The 22,558-nt window shown below is 37.4% G+C and overlaps 1 protein-coding gene across 1 annotated transcript in view; it reads left to right on the top strand.

Annotated features, from left to right (window-relative positions):
• Nucleotides 1-15,229, top strand: part of HSD17B4 (hydroxysteroid 17-beta dehydrogenase 4) — a 91,606-nt gene extending 76,377 nt beyond the window's left edge. Inside the window, exons 23-24 of the mRNA XM_082836765.1 lie at nt 6,070-6,197; nt 14,835-15,229. Of these exons, the coding sequence (XP_082692891.1) occupies nt 6,070-6,197; nt 14,835-14,924 (218 nt within the window). The 3' untranslated portion in view covers nt 14,925-15,229. The remainder of the gene's footprint in view (nt 1-6,069; nt 6,198-14,834) is intronic.
• The last annotated feature ends 7,329 nt before the right edge of the window (nt 15,230-22,558 follow it).

The following is a 22,558-nucleotide window of genomic DNA, read 5'->3' as shown; positions in this document are numbered from 1 at the left end:
GTGCTGGAATTATGTATCTCACAGTTGGCAGAAAAGAACTCTGTAGAGATTTGTAAAGTATACAAGTGATTCACTCTGGCAAATAGCGTAATTTCTTTCAATATAGTGTCAATAACCAACTAAGATTTTCTCCTTATCTTAGTATCACTTTCCTTGTAGAAAGTATTAGAAAATGTGCTTACATTTAATAATTACCTTTAATTAACCTAGGCAAAAGGTTGTTTCTTGTATTTTCACCAGAAAAATGGGAATATTAGAAACCTGTTAATAACTACTTGTAATTGATGCTTGTGGCTTTTGTTTGTTTTATCATCTCTTCTTCAGGTCCAAATTTATCAAAGCTAACAATCAAATTAGATCTTGAAGCTTTCTCTGAAAGGGTTCATCATTATCTTTGGTTATCTGCCTGTCTTTTATTTGATCTGATTCTCAGCTGTGTAACTTTTTTCAGTTCTGGTTGTTTTCTCACCATCTTTGTGTCACTGAGCTAAATCAGAGTAGCTGGTAGCAGTAGAAATTATCTAGGTGTTTTGGCTTATGATAGTTTAGAAGATGATTCCATGTTGGTATCTCTCTTTTGCATCTTGGTGCTTAATGACATAAAATAGATGATTGAATGCTCTGACTTAGGGAATCCCTAATTTTTTTTTTTTTTAAAAGCAGTTTTAAAAATGTTTTGCTAAACAGTTAATCACCAAATTCTTGGTATTTTAAATTGCTGTTAGTTGTCCCAGTCATGTTTGCATTATGGCAGATCCAAACCTGTTTACAGAGAACAGGCTCAGCTCCTTAGTTCACCTATGGAACTGGAGTTACACAAGTGACAGGCCTTGAGCAAGTCTAGGAACCAAGGGGTTTGGGCTCAGTGGCCTGGAAGATGCATGTCAAACCCAAAGATCCTGGACCGTGCCCATCTTCCCTGCTCCTTCCCCTATCTTGCCATCCAAACAACACCAACAATGAATCTCTGGGCAGAATGTGTGTCTGTGTCGGGATTTTTAAAAACCAAATTAGTGTGAGTCTAGAGAGAATGGGGAGAGTTCTGTTGTCAGTGTTGGTTTTGGCTGTGGAGGAGGAGGAGTCTTAGCTGTGTCTTTCGAGGTTAGGCCTCTCTGAGGCCTGTCGTGCTTGATCATCTAGGAGCAGGAGGGCTGCCTGGGCGAGGACCCTTCCTCTTCTCTGGGGAACAAGAGTGTGTAATGGAGAGATGTAGCCCCTTGGCATGCATAAGAAACCAGAGGGTGGGCCTCAGTGAGGTGCTTTTGGGAAGGAGGCCCAGATCTTGGAATGCTCACTTGCACCTTCTTATCCATACTGATGTGCAAAATATTAATGAAATAAAAAAGAATCAGAAAGAGAGACATTGTAGACTTCTTCAGCTGTTTTGGGAGCTGAAATCAGAACATTGTAGCAAGGTCGTCCTGTTGAGTAAAATCTGTAACACTATTATTTATTATAAAATAAAATCTTTTTATTGAGGTATAGTTGATATACAATATTGTATAAATTTCAGGTATACCACATAGTGATTCACAATTTTTAAAGGTTATATTTCACTTATACTTATTATAAAATATATTTCCTGTGTTGTACAATGTATACAATAGATATATAGCTTATCTATCTATTTATTTATTTAATACATGACATCGCTAGGTTAGTTTGTTTACTGGATCTATACTTTTTTTTTTAATTGACATACAGTTAATTTACAATGTTGTGTTAGTTTCTGGTGTACAGCAAAGTGATTCAGTTATATATATATATATACACATATACATATGTATATACATATATATATATTCTTTTCATATTCTTTTTCATTATAGCTTATTACAAGATACAGAATACAGTTCCCTGTGAGAAAGAGTAGGACTTGTTGTTTACCTATTTTATATATATCAGTTTGTATCTGGTAATCCCAAGCTCCTAATTTATCCCCTCCCCTCTTCCTCCTTTGGTAACTGTAAGTTTGTTTTCTGTCTGTGAGTCTGTTTTTGTTTTGTAAATAAGTTCATATTTTGGATTCCACATATAAATGATATCATATGATATTTGTCTTTCTCTGTTTGACTTACTTCAATTAGTATGATATTCTCTAGGTCCATCTATGTTGCTGCAAATGGCATTATTTCATTCTTACGGCTGAGTAGTAGTCTATTGTGTGTGTGTGTGTGTGTGTGTGTGTGTGTGTGTATGTGTGTATATACACACACCACATCTTCTTTATCCATTCATCTGTTGATGGACATTTAGGTTGCTTCCATGTCTTGGCTATTGTAAATAGTGCTGCTATGAATATTGGGGCGCATGTATCTTTTCCAGTTAGAATTTTCTCCGGAATTATGCCCAGGAGTGGGATTGCTGGATCATATGGCAACTCTATTTTTGGTTTTTTAAGGAGCCTCCATACTGTTCTCCATAGTGGCTGCACCATTTTACATTCCCACCAACAATATAGAAGGGTTCCTTTTTCTCCACACCCTTTCCAGCATTTATTATTTGTAGACTTTTTGATGATTGCCATTCTGACTGGTGTGAGGTGATACCTCACTGTAGTTTTGATTTGCATTTCTCTAATAATTAGCAGTGTTGAGCAACTTTTCATGTGCTTATTGGCCATCTGTATGTCTTCTTTGGAGAAATTTCTATTTGGGTCTTATGCCCATTTTTTTGATTTTTTTTTTGATATTGAATTGTATGAGCTGTTTGTATATTTTGGAAATTAAGCCCTGTCTATCACATTGTTTGCAAATATTTTCTCCCAGTGTGGAGGTTATCTTTTCATTTTGTTTATGGTTTTCTTTGCTGTACAAAAGCTTATAAGTTTGATTAGGTTCCATTTATTTATTTTTCCTTTTATTTCTTTTGATTTGGAAAACTGACCTAAGAAAACATTGGTACAATTTATGTCAGATAATGTTTTGCCTATGCTCTTTTCTAAGAGTTTTCTGGTGTCATGTCATATACTTAAGTCTTTAAGCCATTTTGAGTTGATTTTTGTGTATGGTGTGAGGGTGTGTTCTAACTTCATTAATTTACATGCAGCTGTCCAGCTTTCCCAACACCACTTGCTGAAGAGACTGTCTTTTCTCCATTGTATATTTTTGCCTCCTTTGTCAAAGATTAATTGACCATAGATGTGTGGGTTTGTTTCTGGTCTCTCTTCTGTTCCACTGATCCGTGTATCTGTTTTTGTACCAGTACCATGCCATTTTGATTACTGTAGCTTTATAGTATTGTCTGAAGTCTGGGAGGGTTATGCCTCCTGCTTTGTTCTTTTTCCTCAGGATTGCTTTGGCAATTCTGGGTCTTCTGTGGTTCCATATAAATTTTAGAATTATTTGTTCTAGTTCTGTGAAAAATGTCATGGGTAATTTGATAGGGGTTGTATTAAATCTGTAAATTGCTTTGGGTAGTATGGCCATTTTAACAATATTAATTCTTCCAAGAGCATGGGATATCTTTCCATTTCTTTAAATCATCTTCCATTTCCTTTCAGTGTTTTACAGTTCTCAGCATATGAGCCTTTCACCTCCTTGGTCAGGTTTATTCCTAAGTTTTGTATTTTTTTGATACGATTTTAAAAAGGATTTTTTTTTTTTTTTTTTACTTTCCCTTTCTGATATTTCATTGTTAGTGTAAAGAAATGTAACTGTATGCTAATCTTGTATCCTGCTATCTTGCTGAATTTGTTTATCAGTTCTAGGAGTTTTTATGTGGAATTTTTAGGGTTTTCTGTATTTAGTATCATGTCATCTGCATATAATGACAATTTTACCTCTTTCCTTCTAATGTGGATACCTTTTATTTCTTTTTCTTGTCTGAATGCTGAATAGACTTCCAGTACTATGTTGAATAGGAGTGGTCATCCTTGTCTTGTTCCAGATTTTAGCAGGAAGGTTTTCAGCTTTTCACCATTGAATATTATGTTGGCTGTGGGTTTGTCATAAATAGCTTTTATTAAGTTGAGGTATGTTCCTTGTACACCCACTTTGGTAAGAGTGTTGTAATTTGTAAGGTATATATTCTAAAACCTTCAAAGGTCTCTAAGTCCAAATATATGTTCTCATCTAATACCTTTCCCTCTCCCATTAAATTCTGTAAAGTATAACTGAAATTTTTTGGACTTTTTCAGTGCATTAATGATTATATAAATACTGAGCTAAAATAATTCATAAAGCTTTTAAAATACATTCTGACACAAAAAGAAAATACATATAGCTTGTTCTTCATTTCAGTTAGATTACCCATGACCTGACAGGTATCTGTAAACCTAAGGTGATGGTGGTGGATGACGATCCTCCTGCAGGAGCCATTTGTAACCATGACTTGAGCCACTGTGGAATGGGGAGTTTCACTCCTTTACCCCAAGTTTCTGTATTCTTGCTAAGAACTTCCCCCTTTTTAGCCCTCTTTTCTTTTACCAGCACTAGTTATTAGCTTTCCACAGAAAAAATGTTTTATTGCTTCATAAGAGTCATGGCTGTGAAGCAGCACGTAAAACCAAGTGAGTGAGAGGGCAGGTAGACAGCCCTTCATTAGAAGGGCCTTCATTAGCTAACAGACTTATTCCACACTGAAGTATTAAGATGCGTGAGTCCAGTTTTATTCCTGAGCAAGACTAGTACCTACAGTGGTCCTTACACTTACTTGTGAAGGATTAAAATCATGTCTGTTGAATGCCAGAGGTTTGCTTTTCTTTAGTCTTTCCTTTCTGCCCTCTGACCCCTGCCCGTTATTCTCTCCCTGCTCCCTCCCTGCCTGCCTTCCTCCCTCTCTTTTTCTACCTTTCTTTTTAACTATACAAATAATACATAAAAACACATTTGTAATATGTGTGTACCAATAAGAACAGAGCCTTTGTTCTTCATGCCTTACTTTTAGTACCTTGTACATTGTCTGACACCCATAGAAGAAACTTAACAATGAAGTGAGTGAATGAAGCATAAAAAGCAAAAAGGTCTCCTTCTCACTCTTACTCCTTCCCAGGTAACCGTCATAGTCATGTTATTATTTTTTAGTTTAGTTGGCAAGATTCTCTTCTGTTGACAATGGGAGTGACTTAATTTTCTCTTTGGAGTAGGGCTTGGCTAAGCAGAATGCATGGTTTTGCTTACATGTGTGTAGCTTTTCCTTGATCCTAAATTGGGAGTTTCCTGACACTCTTAGGGAGAGTGATGCAATCATAGCTTTCGCAGTAGCAGAGAAAGCACATTCAAGAGGCTGAAGCTGGATGAGTGGAATTACCTTCCTGGATGACTGGTCTCAGTCATATATGAGACAATTAAAACTTTCTAAAATGTAACTTTAACATAAAGCTCTGTAAATGTTGTATAGAGAGCAATGAAGGCAAATCTAATAGTTTTCCCAGTTACCCAGCCTGTTTCTGGGAGACTTAATCCTTCTGTCAAAAACATTTAAGGGAAAAGATTTTAATTTTAACGTTTCTTCACAACAATTAGGGCAATAAACATTTTATAAATAAATTATAGCAAACTAATTAGAATACTTTTAAAAATTTAATGTCGTTTAATTCATATGACAGAACCTTTGATGAATTCAGGTTTTTGAAAGGTAATTAGAGTGTGCGTTCCCTTCCCCCACCCCAACCAATATGCCATTGTTTTAAAATTCAGTTTTCTTCCTTTGTTGACTACAGAGTCTTTATTTTAATCTAAAGGCCTTAATCATATAACTTCCAACCACTTAACTTCCTTATATTATTCTACATTGATTCACATTTCAAATATCTGTTGTGTAAACTTCCTCAATGAAGAAAAACTATTATTGATTTGACTATTTTGAAGATCATATTCTTTATAAAGAGGACATCTCAAAAAATCAAGGATTTAAAATTTTTTTCTAAGTGATAGGTAATATATAATGTATTGGGTTGGCCAAGAAGTTCGTTCGGGTCTTCCATATCTTACAGAAAAATCCAAACGAGGTTTTGGCCAACCCAATAGAATAAGTACCACAGTAACTTGGAAACTATAAAAATGTCTGCATTTATTTGGTTTGTGAAGAAAAAAATGACAGACATTTGTTTCTTCCTATTTTTCCCAGCTATTGACCTAAAAAATGGTTCTGGAAAAGTGTATCAAGGCCCTGCAAAAGATTCTGCTGATGTAACCATCACGCTTTCAGATGAAGATTTCATGAAAGTAGTCTTGGGCAAGCTTGATCCTCAGAAGGTAAAGTTCTTAAAATGTTCATTTATTTGTCATTATTGCTTCCTATTTGACAATTGCAGTTTTTTGGCTGACTCCAAAATTCTGATTATAAGACAGATATCTTGCAACCTGAGGAAAGACAGAGTGACAGCGGTATTCAAATTGACAGCTCATATATTTTTCTAATGGAGTTTTCAACTGATACTTTTTAAAATTAAATTTTTGGATGGAATTCTTTAGCAGATAAACAATGTAAAACCCACATCTAGACCTTTTAATATATTGTTAGTTCGGAGTTGAAAAACCATATGATATTTCATAAAATTAGACATTCTTTCCTGATATATAAAATTAAGAACTTGTCTTAATCGTCATTGAAAACTGGAAATAGAAGGATGGAACATAATAGCCAGTGTCTTACTGAAGGTAAAACATTTAGAGACATTTCAGTGGAAAATCATGATTGAAACAAGAGTGCCTTTCCTGGCCATTATGAGGTAATATTGTTCTGAAACCTATGGCTAGTCCACAAACACACAAAATTAGATGTAGGAATTAGAATGGAGTAGAAAATATGAATGATTATGTAGCTAGAAATCCCACGAGAATCAACTGATTGATTCTTAGACCAGAAGAGTTGAAACAAGTGGTTGAATGCACAATAATTATTTAAAAATAGCTTTCACATAGCAGCAAAACCAACTAGAGGATATAATTTAAAAGTTTTGTTTGTAATCACTACCCAAACTACAAAGTACCAATGAGTACCCTAACAAGAAAAAGCACAGGGCTTATTTGCAGAAAACTATGCAATTTTACAAGGAATGGAGCAATTTGAATAAGGGAGAAAATGTTCAATTTTCCTGGATAAAAAGACTAATTTTAAAAGAATTGTAAAGTAGTATAGTGGTTAAAAATACGTTCTTTGGCATCAGATAAATCTAAGTTTGAATCTTAGCTCTGCCACCTACTCTCTAAGCCTTAATTTTCTCATTGTAAAATGAATTGTGATAATCTCATAGGATTGTTATGATAACTAAATCCAATAATATACATGAAGAGCTTAGAATAATGCGTGGTACTGAGTGAGCCCTCAGTTAATTCCTTCCCAGGAATTTATTTAGTACCTCCTTTTATTCAGGTGCTAGATGTGGCTGAATGAGACAGTGCCCCTTCTGGGTAGAGCTTAGTTCTAGAGGGAAATGGAAAAGAAGTATAATTTCAGGTATGAAGAAAAATAAGAGTAATGGGTTATAGCAGTGGTTGGCAAACTTTTTCTGTACAGGGTCCCCTAGTAAATGGATTCTAAGCTTTGCAGGTCAGATGGTCTCTGTTGCACCTACTCAGTTCTGCCATTGTAGAGTTAAAGTAGCCATGGATAATATGTAAACAAATGGATGTGGCTGAGTTCCAGTAAAACTTTGTTTACAAAAACAGGCAGCAGACTGGTTTTGGCCCGTAGGCTGTAGTTTGCCAACCCCTGGATTAGAGTGTGACAGGATAGAGGAACTATTTTAGATCAGATTGTCCAAAAAGGCTTGATAGAGACCTGAACAAAGTGAGGGAAGGAGCCATAAGGCTAAAGAAACAACTAGCACCAAGGCTGGAGGCACCGGTAGCTCAGCTTATTGGATACTATAACTGTGAGGAGGCCAGTGGGGAGAGAGGCAGGAGGCGAACAGGGAGAGGTAGGCATGGCGTAGGTCACACAGGACCTTGTAGATGTTGGCTAGACAGTTTAGATCTTGTGTGATAGGAAGCTGTTGAGCTGTGGAGTGACATCTGATTTTTAAAGGTCATTGTGGCTGCTGAGTGGCTAATTAAGAGTTCTTTTTTAAGATATATTTGAGGTGCTTATACATAAAGATTAAATGTAGGATTTACAGAAACATTTATATAATTGCTAGGAATATCAGACCTTTGGGGGGGAATGAATTATTCAGTGAATGGTACTGGGCAGTTGCATAGGAAATGGTAGTGCTTTATGTCATTCCGTATACCTTAGTCAGTACCATACAGGATGGAATTAAATGTAAAAAAATTAAAGCAGAAGCAAAACTTGATGAAAACCTAGGTGTTCATTATTCTTGGTGACAGTCCTTAGAGAAGTTCTAATTTAATATTAGGGGTTTTCTAAACTCATTTGGCTCAATTACGTTCTGCCTCACCTCAGTGCTATCTGTCATCACTATTCTTCAGTTATCAAAGACCTTATATCCCAGTGTACAGTCTCTCTCTCTGTGTCTCTGTCTCTCTCTCTGCATCAACTCTTGTCAACCTTGATGGCTTCCTTCAGGATTTGTAAAAGTGACTTCTCTAACAGATGACTCTTAGTTTATTGATATTATTTCTAATTTTACTCCACTCTACATCAGCTTTTGTCTTTATTGGGAACATAATATGTACAACTTCCAGTATCTGTTACAAAACATCACCATTTTCCAACACCATCACCTACAGTTTCATTAACTTGTTTTGTTATGCCTGCTACTGCTGTTGAGCTTCACAGAGACCTCCGGTTTGTTGACAATACCACTTTCTATCCATCAGCTCCCTTCTGTCTTCTCTTCTTGTTCAGCTTAGATTCCATGGTCCATCGGAGTATCTCCCTTGAAAATACCCTCATCTCCCTTGTACCTCTCTCATCTTATTTGCCTGGAAAACTCCACTCTGTTTTAACCCTACTCTCTGCCATCTTTGCATCTGTACCTGAATAGATGAAGACGCCAGGAGAAAAGCCATACAACTAGACAAATTGGCTTCCCTTTAAAATTTTGATTAGAAGTCTCAAATAGTCTCTACACACTGTCTAGCAATCTTACTGTGATTTTCCACTAAGCCTCCATTCCTGTTGTCTGAGATGAGTATTTCATACCTGTCTTCTCAAAACACCCCCATGCCTACCTCTCTTTCATTTTCAGTGGATGATCTTTCTCATGTTCTTTGGGAGAAAAAAAAGACTTTCAAATGAAAATATTCACTTTCCCATCACCAGATCTATTTCGTCAGCATCTGCACCTGTCTTTTCTTCCTATACATTACGCTGAAGGAAGTCTCCCTCTTCCTGTCAAAGACTTCTTCACTTCTCATCCAAGTATCTACTCAAAGTCATTGCTTCTTCTCCTTTCCACTTTTTTCTGCATCATTCTCTCCCATTCTACTACATAATTGTCCTACAGCATAGAGGCAAGCTAACATCTTGATTTTAAAGCAAACACTCTGTCTTGATATCAGATCCCCATCCAGCATACCATATCATTTCTCTGTTCCTTTTCACAAAAGAATTGTCTAAACCAGCACTGTTGAATAGACATAGAATGTGAGCCACATAAGTAATTAAAAATTTTCTAGTAGCCACATTAAAAAAAAGGTTAAGAATAAACTCAGAATGGCTTAAAGACTTGAACATAAGATGTGACACCATAAAACTCCTAGAAGAGATCATGGGCAAAACATTCTCGGACATAAATTGTTCCAATGTTTTCTTAGGTCAGTCTCCCAAGACAATAGAAATAAAAACAAAAATAAACAAATGGGACCTAATCAAACTTACAACTTTTGCACAGCAAAGGAAACCATAAACAAAACGAAGAGACAACCTACAGAATGGGAGAAAATATTTGCAAATGGTGCAAACGACAAGGACTTAATTTCCAAAACATGCAAACAGCGCATACAACTCAACAACAAAAAAACAAACAACCCAATGGAAAAATGAGCAGAGACTTAAATAGACAGTTCTTCAAAGAAGAAATACAGATGTCCAACAGGCACATGAAAAGGTGCTCCACATTGCTAACTATTAGAGAAATGTAAATCAAAACTACAGTGAGGTATCACCTCACCCTGGTCAGAATGGTCATCATTAAAAAGTCTATAAATAACAAATGCTGGAGAGGGTGTGGAGAAAATGGAACCCTCCTACACTGTTGGTGGGAATGTAAGTTGGTGCAGCCACTGTGGAAAACAGTATGGAAGTTCCTTATAAAACTAAAAATAGAATTACCATATGATCCAGCAATCGTGCTGCTGGGCATATATCCTAACAAAACTATAATTCAAAAAGATTCATGCACCCTTATGTTCATAGCAGCACTATTTACAATAGCCAAGACATGGAAACAACCTAAATGTCCATTGACAAATGAATGGGTAAAGAAGATGTGGTGTATACAATGCAATACTACTCAGCCATAAAAAAGAATGAAATAATGCATTTGCAGCAACATGGATGCAACTAGAGATTATCATACTAAGTGAAGTAAGAAAGAGAAAGAAAAATACCATATGATGTCACTTATATATGGAATCTAAAATATGACACAAATGAACCTACCTATGAAATAGAAACAGAATCATGGACATAGAGAACAGACTGGTGGTTGCCAAGGGGGAGGGGGTTGGGGGAGGGATGGAGTGGGAGGTTGGGGTGAGCAGATGTAAGCTATTATATATAGAATGTATAAACAACAAGGTCCTACTATATAGCACAGAGAACTCTATTCAATATCCTATGATAAACCATAATGGAAAAGAATATATAAAAAAAAGAATGTATATATATGTATAACTGAATCACTTTGCTGTACAGCAGAAATTAACACAACACAGTAAATCAACTATACTTTAATAAAAAAATCAAAATAAATTAAAAAAGCTTAAAAAGAAACAGGTAAAATTAATTTTAATATATTTTATTTAACCCAATACATTCAAATATTTTAACATGTAATCAATATTAAATATTAATGGGATATTTTATATCCTTCTTTAAAAAAAATCTTTAAAATCCAGTGTGTATTTTATACTTACAATACATCTCAGCCAGGGCTAATCATATTTCAAGTACTCAATAGCCGCATGGGCTAGTGGCTACTTTAGTGGGCAGCAAAGGTTTAAAAATTCTGTCTTGACTGCTCTTCTGCCTTCTCTTATCTGACTTCTACATCTGTTACTCCACTGATAATGTTTTTGTGAAGTTCTTGTGATGACCTATATTGCTAAATCCAGTAAATATTTCTCTATCTACATCTTTCTCAGCCTTTCAGTAGCATTCAACTCAGTTAACCACCAACTTCTTGAAATAATCTTATCCCTTGGCTTTCATGATACCTTATTCTCCTGTTTTGCTTTCTCCACCTTTGGCTCTTCCTAATCTCCTTTGGTGTCTTCCTCTTTTACCCCCAACTGTTGAGTTTTGGTGTTTCTCAGGGCTCATTTCAGGGCTCTTCTCTAACTAACACTCTTCTTAAATGAGTCCATCCATCCTGTGGTATTTAGAGCCATCTACATGCTGACAACTTGCGGATTTAAATGTCTCACTCAGCATCTTCTCTGAGTTCCATAGTGGTGTAACCAGCTCTTCACTTATGTCTCTGATGGCACATCTTACTATGTCCAACTTAGAACTTGTGATTGAGTTTTTTCCCCCATTCTTTTTGTCTTCAGGAAATGGCACCATGATCTATCTACCCAAATTAGTATGCTCAGTAATGTAAGAATTGTCTTGGCTTCCTTCTTCACCTCTGTATCCTTTCTATCCTTAATCCTGCTTGTTCTTTCTCCAGAACGTATCTTGAGTTCATTTTCTTCTCTTCATCACTAGGGTTATCATCCTGATCCAAGCCTCCATCATCTCTCACCTGGCTTCCTGACTGGTCTTAGTGCTTTTAGTCTTGCTTTTCCACCAATCTGTTCTCCATACAGGAGCTGGAGTAATCTTTTAAAACTGTGAATCAGATTATGGGTCATTCCACCTGATAAAAACCTCCAAGATTTACTTTTGCACTTGGATAAAATCCAAGCTACATATTATTATATTATATGTGAAGTTTCCCTTGCTTATCTTCCCAGCTTCATCCTGCACTGCTTGCCTCATCACTTACAATGCTAATTCAATTTACGTTGCCTCTCCTCTTAGTTCCTTCCCATCAATTTTTACCCCTTCAATGTCTATTTATTTGCCTTTTCTGGAATTTCTATTCCCATCTTTTTGCATGGCTGGCTTTGTTTCATCCAAAGTAGTTCCCTCCTATTATATTATCTAAGTAGCCTCCTTCATAGCATTTATAACAGGCTTTAATTACTTGTTTGCATTTTACTTTTTGACTCCCATACTGTAATGTTAGCTCCATGAGAACAGGGAGAGATGTCTCTTTCCTAGCATAGAATATTGCCTAGTGTAATGTAGATGCTCAATTAATACTTGAGTAGATTAAAGCAAGGATAGAAATAAGGAACATAAGCTCAATAGCAGTAGTTTAGGCTATGTAGAAATTAAAAACTTCTGCATGTCAGACTCCATAAGATATGCCATAAACCTGGGGAAAAATAAAATGATGATACATAGTATATTGGTGTTAATAACCTATAAAAATTCTGGACAACACAAAGACCTCAATATAAAAAATGGCAAACGACATGAACCAGTAATTAATGAAAGAAATAGGTATGACTAACATACATGAGAAAAACTATTAATTTTTCCCAGTATCTAAAACATGCAAATTAAAGCATGTCATTTTTGCCTCAGATTTTCAAAGATTAAGAAAGCAGTATTATTAAGGTTGGGATAAGGGGATTCACACGTAGCTAGAAGGAATATTAATTTAACAGTCTTTCTGGACAGCACTATGGCAGAGTTTCACTGACTTTCTTCCTTTATGGCCACTTACTGTCTCAGCACTTTTTGCATGGCACTCCTAGGCCAAAAGAAATACCTAATGGTTCAGTTTATTAAGTAGTTAGATCCAAACAAGGGTAGTTTTCATGTTGTGTTTGACCAATGTCACTGTGTTTCCTTCAAAAATTTAGAATATTTTGTAGTGTCTGTTGGAGTTTGGTGTGGTGCCCCAGTGCACTGAGGTGCACAGTTTGAAAACTGTGGTGATGTGGAAGCATGGTCAAGAAACTTATTTAAGAAATGCCATGATTTAGTAATTCTTCTTCTAGGAATCTATCCTAAGAAAACAGATAGGAACAAAGATTTATGTACAAAATTCTTCCACTCAAATAACAACCATCAAATATTGGTATATTTACTTCAAGGAAGTTGGTGTTTTGTTTTGTTTTGTTTTGCTGTACGCGGGCCTCTCACTGTTGTGGCCTCTCCCGTTGCGGAGCATAGGCTCCTGACGCACAGGCTCAGCGGCCATGGCTCACGGGCCCAGCCACTCCGCGGCATGTGGGATCCTCCCGGACCAGAGCACGAACCTGTGTCCCCTGCATCGGCAGGTGGACTCTCAACCACTGCGCCACCAGGGAAGCCCAGAAGTTGGTGTTTTTATTTTAGGTTGTAAGTCCCTCTCAGACTGTAGCACCTGGCAAGCCCGTCTACGAACTGACTCTGCAGGAGTCGCAGACCATCATTTCTGTAACTGCACAGTGAAAGCTGTCTTAGTTTTAAAATTCCAGTCTCTAGTTTGAATGCTTAGCACTTGAACCTGATTGAATGAAATTCTCCTGCAGTATTTTTGGGATAAAAAGTTTAAGCAGTTTTTGCTTTTCCTCCAGTTGGTAAGGATTCGCTTCTGAAATTAAATTGTTGCTAGTTAATAAGCAGGAGATATTATTAAGCAGAGAACACCCGTGTTTAGTCCTGGCCCACTTTTTGTTGGCTCTGTGGCCTTGAGTAGGTTTTTAAGCTTTTGAATTTCTCTTTTGCTGATATGCCCACTTCAGGTTGATGGCTGTGCTTCTCAAGTGATATTTTATTTGTGAGGCTGCTTTGTAATGTTACATGTACATGTAGATGTACATGTACATCTAGCTAAAAATCTAGAGACTTCTTTTTCACTTCATATTCCGTATGTTATTTTCTCAATAAGCTGTATTGTGTTTTATCATTTTAATCTTACTGATAGGGAACTTGACACCGGGGGGAGAACTTGCGCAAGTTTCTATTGTCAGGTCAGAAAAAAAGTGATACAGGAGCTCTTAGTGTTTTGACATTATAGTCTTTTGCTTGGTAATAATGAGCTTAATAGCTCCTTCCACATGTCGAATGCTAAGCTAAGCACTTTTCACACTGTTTCATTTAACTCATACAACAAAGCTGCTATTTAGGTGCTGTTGTCATGCCCTTTATAGATAAGGAGGCCAGAGCTCAGAGAGGTTAAGTAATTTGTCCAAGCTCACCTTGCATTTAGTGGCAGAGCCTAGATTTTAACCCAGGCATTCTGATGCTACAGCCCAGGATCTATTCACTACTTTGTTACACTATCTTATTTTGCCATTATATGGCCTTCTGTTTCATGAAGATATAATAAATATTTTAAATCTACTTTTGAAAGTTCTGAACTCAGTGTTTTTATTGTTAGTAATACAGTAAAGCCTTTTATTCATATGGTCTTAAATTCACATTTAAGAATATAGGCTAAAGCCAGAAGCATAGGTTGAAGCAGAATTCCCAGATCTGTCAATTCAGATAAATTATTCTATGGTTTTCTAAAATACACAAGGAGTCTTTATTTTTTCTTAGATATCTAAAAATATGGGTGTTATCTATAATCATTGAACTGTCATTGCTAGATAAAAGTTGCCTTTGTTGTCCAGAGTTATTAACTCAATTGTATTCAGTCTAAGCAATGATCTTTTTAAAAAAGAAATACAATGTGACATGGTAAAGGTTGGTTCTGTCTTTCCCTCTCTCCTTTCCAGGCATTCTTTAGTGGCAGACTGAAGGCCAGAGGGAACATCATGTTGAGCCAGAAGCTTCAGATGATTCTTAAAGAATATGCCAAGCTCTGAAGGACATACTACGTTATTAATTACAATAGAAAAATTAAATACTGTCTTCAACTAAATATGCAAAAGTGATTCAGCAAAAATGGTCAAAATTAAGATACAGGGGAAATTGCTTAACATTTTCAGATTACAGATAACTTTTCAGATGTTCATTTTCTACTAATTTTTCATGTTATTACTTTTACAAGGAACTGTAAGCTGGCACATGATTATCCTTCTGTTCTTAGACCTATGTCTTCATAATAAAAACCTTTCACTCAAGTCCAGTCTCTTCAGAATTGTGATGGCATTTATAAGTTGTAAGGAAAATGAAATGAGTAGAGGCCACTTTGATGCCTTTTACAGTTTGTTTTGTTATTTTCTCTTCTCTTTATTGATATCCCAATTTTAACATGAATTTTCGTATATTTATTCATTTTCATACTTTGCTATGATAGTGTTCTGCTTTAAGGCAAGATAAAGGTCTTTGTGTTTTCAAATAGGTTTCTTTCTTCTCCCTTCCCTTTTGCTGGAAATTCTTTACTTTCATATAATGCTTGTAAATCTACCAAATATATAACTTTCTTTTTTTCAAAATTTAACTGTAGTTGAGTTACAATATTATGTTAGTTTCAGGCATACAGCTTCAGATTCTTTTCCCTTACAGGTTATTATAAGATATTGAATATAGTTCCCTGTGCTATACAGTAAATCCTTGTTGTTTATCTGTTTCATATATAGTGATATGTATATGTTAACCCTGTGCTCCTAATTTATCCCTCTCTCTCTCCTTTCCCCTTTGGTAACCATAAGTTTATTTTCTATGTCTGTGAGTCTGTTTCTGTTTTATAAATAAGTTGATTTGTATTATTTTTTTAGATTCTGCATATAAGTGATATTATATAATATTGTCTTTCTCTGTCTGACTTACTTCTCTCGGTACGATAATCGCTAGGTCCATCCATGTTGCTGCAAATGGCAATATTTCATTCCTTTTTATGGCTGAGTAGTATTCCATTGTATATATATATTCACATCTTCTTTGTCCATTGATCTGTCGACGGACATTTGGGTTGTTTCCATGTCTTGGTTATTGTGAATAGTGCTGCTATGAACATTGGGGTGCATGTATCTTTTCCAGTTTGAGTTTTTGTCTTTTCTAGATATATACCCAGGAATGGGATTGCTGGATCATATGGTAACTCTATTTTTAGCTTTATAAGGAACCTCCATACTGTTTTCCATAGTGGCTACACCAATTTACATTCCAACCAACAGTTTACAAGGGTTCCCTTTTCTCCACATCCTGTCCAGCATTTATTATTTGTAGACTTTTTGATGATGGCCATTCTGACTGGTGTGAAGTGATACCTCACTGTAGTTTTGATTTGCATTTCTCTAATAACTAGGGATGTTGAGCATCTTTTCATGTGCTTATTGCCCATCTGTATTTCTTCTTTGGAGAGCTGTCTCTTTAGGTCTTCTGCCCATTTTTCGATTGGTTGGTTTGTTTTTTTTTTGTTGAGTTGTATGAGCTGTTTGTATATTTTGGAAATTAAGCCCTTGTCGGTCACATCATTTGCAAATATTTTCTCACAGTCTGTAGGTTGTCTTTTCATTTTGTTTATGGTTTCCTTTGCTGTGCAAAAGCTTGTAAGTTTGATTAGGTCCCATTTGTTTATTTTTGCTTTTATCATAAATGGAGCTTTTATCATAAATGGATGTTGAATTTTGTCAAATGCTTTTCTGCATCTATTGAAATGATCATATGATTTTTATCCATACATTTTGTTAATGTATGGTGAGTCATGTTGACTGATTTGCAGATGTTGAACCATCCTTGAATCCCTGGGATAAATGCCACTCAGTCATGGTTATAATCCTTTTATGTATTGTTGAATTTGGTTTGCTAATGTTTTGTTGAGGATTTTTGCATCTGTGTTCATCAGTGATATTGGCCTGTAATTTTCCTGTGCCATTCTTGTCTAGTTTTGGTATCAGTGTAATACTGGCCTTGTAAAATGAGTTTGGAAAAGTTTTCTCCTCTTCTAATTTTGGAAGAGTTTGAGAAGGATTGGTATTAATTCTTCTTTGAATGTTTGGTAGAATTCACCTGTGAAGCTGTCTGGTCCTGGACTTTTGTTTGTTGGGATATTACTAATTCAGTCTCCTTACCAGTAATTGGTCTGTTCAGGTTTTCTGTTTCTTCATTATTCAGTCTTCGGACATTGTGCATTTCTAGGAATTTATTCATTTCTTCTAGGTTATCCTATTTATTGGTGGTATTCATAGTAGTCTCTTGTGATCCTTTTAATTTCTGTGATATCAATTGTAACATTTCCTCTTTCATTTCAGATTTTGTTTGTGTTTTCTCTTTTTTTTTTCTTGGTCAATCTAGGTAAAGGTTTCTCAATTTAGTTTGTCTTTTTAAAGAACCAGCTCTTAGTTTCATTGATCTTTTCTGTAGATTTTTTTAGTCTCTGTTTCCTTTATCTCTGTGCTAACATTTGCTATTTTCTCTCTTCTACTAACTTTGGGCTTCATTTGTTCTTCTTTTTCTAGTTCCTCGAGGTGTGAAATTATGTTGTTTGAGACTTTTCTTGTTTCTTAAGATAGGCATTTATTTCTATGAATGTCCCTTTAAGAACTACTTTTACTGCATCACATAAATTTAATTTAGGGTGAGTCATTGTTATGCCAGTTGAATTTAAAAAAACCAAATGGCAGTCTTTTAATGTTTGTCTTTTATAGTTGCGCTTGGAACAGCTTAGTGTCCTTCCAAATAGAAATAGCATAGTAAAGTTAATCAAATGCCACTACATATTAATGAATGAAATTGTTGAATATATACCCTAGATGCTTAAAGCATATTAAGAAAATGACCTTTTAATTACCTTACTAACCCATCTCTGTCAATCTTAATGGTCAGAGAGCTACGGGTATCCAGATTTAGTGGCTTCCTATTAGTCCTCATGCTCCTTAACCTTTTTGTAGTATTTAATATTATACCATGTTGTGTACCATCATGTTGAGTGCACCATCTTTTTTTTTTCTTTGCGGTACGCGGGCCTCTCACTGCTGTGGCCTCTCCCGTTGCGGAGCACAGGCTCCGGACGCGCAGGCTCAGCAGCCATGGCTCACGGGCCCAGCCGCTTCGCGGCATCTGGGATCTTCCCGGACCAGGGCATGAACCCGTGTCCCCTGCATCGGCAGACGGACTCTCAACCACTGCGCCACCAGGGAAGCCCGCACCATCCTTTTTAATTCTTTATTTCCCTTTTAGTCTCTGGTGAGAAATATTTTACCTTCTTAAATGAACCTATGAGTTAATCTCCCTGACTTCTGCTTGTCTCTTTGGTAATTTCCTCTGTCTACCTGTCTTTACAGAATTTTTGATTGAGGTTTCAGCCCTCTCCACTTTTTGGTAGGTGTTTTCTTCCTGGGTGATTTCATTTACTGCCTTATCTTCAACCATCACCTGAGTATTCATAACTCTGAGTCTATTATCTTCAACTCTGATCTTGTCATAATTCCATAGTTCCACCCACAGTGCCAAATGATTACTAGACTGTTGTCATATATAGTTGACCCTTGAACAATGTGGGTTTGAACTGCATGGCTCTACCTATACTCGGGTTTTTTTTCAATAAATGCATACTACAGTACTATTCCATTTGTATAGTTGGTTGAATCCACAGATATGGAACCACAGATATGGCGGGCTGAGGGCCCACTGTAAAGTTATATACGAATTTTCGAATGCATGGAGGGTTGGTGCCCTTAACCCCCTTATTCCCATTGTTCAAGGGTCAAGTGTAGTTTCTGCAGATACATGTTCAAAATAAACATGTGATCTTCCTCTCCACTCCTAAATGTGCATCTTTTCTTACTTTGTCTTAGTTAAGAACATCACCTTTTGCTGAGTTAAACTAAGAAACCAGAGTTATCCTTGACTTTTCTCTCCCTCACACCCCATATCCAGTCCTTCGCCAACTCTTATCACTTCTATTTCCTGAATATTTAAGGATTTTACTCTATGCCACTCCTACCCAAGTACTTGTACCCTAGTACCTCGTACTTGATAGCTCATTTTAATGGCTTTCCAACTGCTTTCCAGTCTTTCATTACCACCGTCTTGCCACCCACTTCCCTGCAGCCTCCAGAGGTTAACACATCTGAGCATGTGACTTCCCAACTTAGAAACCTGCAATGATTCCTACTTGGTCATCTTACTGTCAGACTGTTTAGCGTGGTTCAAGTTTGCATCATTTGGGATTCTTTCAGTGGCAAGTAATAAAACCAATCAAATTGGCATAAAACTTTTTCACATAACGGAAAAAAATCTAGATGGGTAGATTTTTGAAGGGGGATCATTGAATGAGTCAGTGTTATCCAGGCCATCTCTCTGCCTGCTTTATCCACAGGCTCCATGTGGTAACAACCCTGGCAGCTCCAAGTTATTCTCACTGTGGTCACAAGATGGCAGCCAAGAGGTACAGCCTCGTGGTCGCATCTCAAATCAACCAGCAGAAGAGAGACCCCTGGGTTCTACCAAAAGCCCCAGGGAAGACCTTACCTGCTCTCACTAGCTGTCATTGATTATAAGCCAATCCCTGAACTCATCACTGTAGCTAGAGATTGTGGGTATGCTGATTGGCCTGCATCTATCAGGGTCCGTACATGTAGCAAAGGATAGTGTGTTGGGGAGCCCCAAGGCTTTCCCCAGATTTGGTGATTTGTCAGGAGGACCACAGAACTCACCATATAGTCATACTTATGACTTTGATTTATTATATCAGAATATACAAAGCAAAATCAGAAAAGGGAAAAGCGTGCATGAATAAGTCCAGAGGAAATCAGGTAAAAGCTTCCAAGAGTCTTTCCCTGTGGAGTCATCCAGGACATACTTAATTTTCCTAGCATCAAATCATGACGGCATGTGAAATGTCTACCAAGACTCCGTGTCTGAGGTTTTCATCAGGAGGCTGGTCACATAGGCGTCTTCTGCCAGAGGGCACACCAAAACTCCAGCCTTCTAAAAGGAATGCGGTATTTAGCATCCACCACATTGGGCAGTTTGTGCGCAGGGAACCACTCTCCTCAGTGAGGGAACATCGGGAAACTTCTCAAAATTTTAAGTTCCCCCATGTCAGCGAAGGGCCAACCTTGCAGGCAACCTTTCTAAGGACAGCAGCCTCAGGCCTGACATGGTAACTCTTCTGCCCTGATAAGATCAGCCCCAGCCAGACCACAAGGCCTGAGGGTGAATCAGGTATGATACCAGAGGAAATATAGAGTATGGAGAGCCAAATCTCAACAGTCTACCCTAAGGTTTCTTTGCCTTTTCACCCCATCACCTGGCAAAGTCCTCCGTATCCTTAAGCCTCCCCCGCGTGTTCCCTGTGCGAAGCTCTTTGTAACCCACACTGGTAGAACAGCCTCTGTTTGCTCCTCACAGGACTCTGTGTGTGTATTTTAAAGCAAACCATCTGAGAAAGCTGAATTCTATGTTGGAGAGAAGTAGATTTGAGTAATAATCTATTTAATAAGAATACTACCCCAACATTAACTTTATCCTTTAAGTCAACAACTATTGCAGCAAAACTGAACGATAATCCAATGCCATGGAGAAATTCTGAAGTTGAGAAACCTCAAAAGCTGAAAGTTAAGGAAACTGATTTTCTGAAGAGCAGAAGGTTTTAGGTCAGTGTGAACTAAGCTGTTTAAGTGGGGAGAGGAAAGACAATAACCCACTTAAAAACCCATAGATAGGCAAAATAGAAAAACTGCAAGTGTCGACTGAAAATCTAGATTTATATTACATGTGTCTGCAGTATATTGGCTGAAGTTGCCTAGTAAGTGACATCCAGCTATCAGGGTTATCGTAGCTTAAAAAATAAAAAGATATCTGAGGAGGTAAAATATTGAGGCACTGAAATTCAAAATTTGCTCATGGGAGAGCTGTTGATGGCCTCATCCAGAATCCGTCTTGTAGACAGTTTGGTTGCATAACTTTTGAGTCCACAGCTGATAAGAGTCAGAAAACAGAAGTAGAAAGTGCCGCGAGTCGGGGCAGTGTTGGCCAGGGAAGTTTTTGAAGGCAGCGTGGAAGAAGACATAACATGATGTCTAAAAAGTATCACTTCAAGTGAGTTTTATGTGAAGGGAGATTGAACAGCTCTGTCTTCCTTAGTCTCTTTTGAAGTTAGAAGCATGTCAGTAAAGAACAATGATGGGTTAAATCAGCCGTCAGCAAACATTTTCTGTAAAGGGCTAGAGAGTAGCATTCTAGGCTTTGTAGGCCACATGTGGTCTCTGTAGCATCTTCTTTTTCTTAAAACAGCTTTGTAAAAAAAATGTAAAAACCTGTCCAAAACAGGCCAGGGTTGCAGGGGGTGGTGGCGGTGGATATGGCCTTCAGGCATAGGTGCCGAGAGTGCCAGTTTAGAAAACAAAATATTGAACTGTTACCTTTATTTGCTTTGAACAGTTACGAAAATATGAATTCATATGAATTATGAAAGTGTGAAAGGCCCTCTTCCACTCCCACACCCAGACAGGTAAAACCACACGGCACACACACTGGCTGTGCCCCTACCAGCCACATGATGCATTCCCTGTGTCGGCGAGTGGCACCAACATCCACTCAGTTTTCCAAACCAGCAACTCCAGTATCCCCTTGATCTTCCCTTTTCATCTCCATCAACATTCACGAATCACTACCCTCTACTTAAACACTACTGTTTTAGACATTTCAATTCTTTTGAACTGTTTTCTTAGACAAAGCTTTTAGGGGTAGGATTATTGGGTCAAAGGGTGAGAGCAGCTTGTGACAGTCCTATACAGCCAAGAAGTTTCATTTGTGCTTATCCCACTTTGGGAGGTGAGAGGAGAGCAAACATGTCAGCATGTTTATGAATGGCGAGTTCTGTCATAAAAAACAAAAGTCTTATACAAAAAGCCTTATACAAGTCAACGCCTACAGACTGCAACAGTCCCTTAGTTCCCAATGTGACTAAATCTTGTATCGCCAAGCAAGAGAAAGCAATTGAAGCAATATGACTTAGACCTCTGATTCAGATGAGGTGTCTGTGGAAGTAAAGTAGGCAGGAAGTGCGTACTGCTGTGTGCAGGTGCAGGACCAGGAGAAGCAGGCCCCCGCGTCTGATTGGGAACCCGTCATCATCCGAAGATACAGTCCTGTTCGCAGACTGTATCACAAGAAGGTGGGTAGTAATGTGTGTTTCAATGATCTGACTCCTTTGCCTTTCTGAATAATCAACTGAAGTTGGGGTTCTGTGGCAACCAAACCTCAGTCCAGAGTGAGCCATCACTTTGGCCCATGTCCCGAGGGAGGACACCTGGGCAGTAAGAGTATTTCACCTTAGATTTCAGATTGGGAGATTAGAGAGAGGGGCTTTTGGTACCACTACCTTCTGGCCCACCGTCCCCTGTAAAAATAGACGTGTCTTCTTTTTCCTCTGCCTGGTAAAGAGTACTCAAGTTTATTGGCCTGTGGAGGTGAGTTAGGACAGATTGGAATAAACCATTTCCCCTCACTCTTCACCTTTCAGCCTAATGTGTGAGCTATTCCAGATACATGGTTTTTGCTACATGTAACCGTACGGATTCCCAAATAACAATTTTCAAGCCCACCA

The sequence above is a fragment of the Leucopleurus acutus genome (genome assembly GCF_964270905.1).
Source record: "Leucopleurus acutus genome assembly, chromosome: 3".
In the NCBI taxonomy this organism is placed as follows: domain Eukaryota; kingdom Metazoa; phylum Chordata; class Mammalia; order Artiodactyla; family Delphinidae; genus Leucopleurus; species Leucopleurus acutus.
The sequence above is the reverse complement of the archived record's forward strand: the minus strand, read 5'-3'. Positions and strand labels throughout refer to the sequence as shown.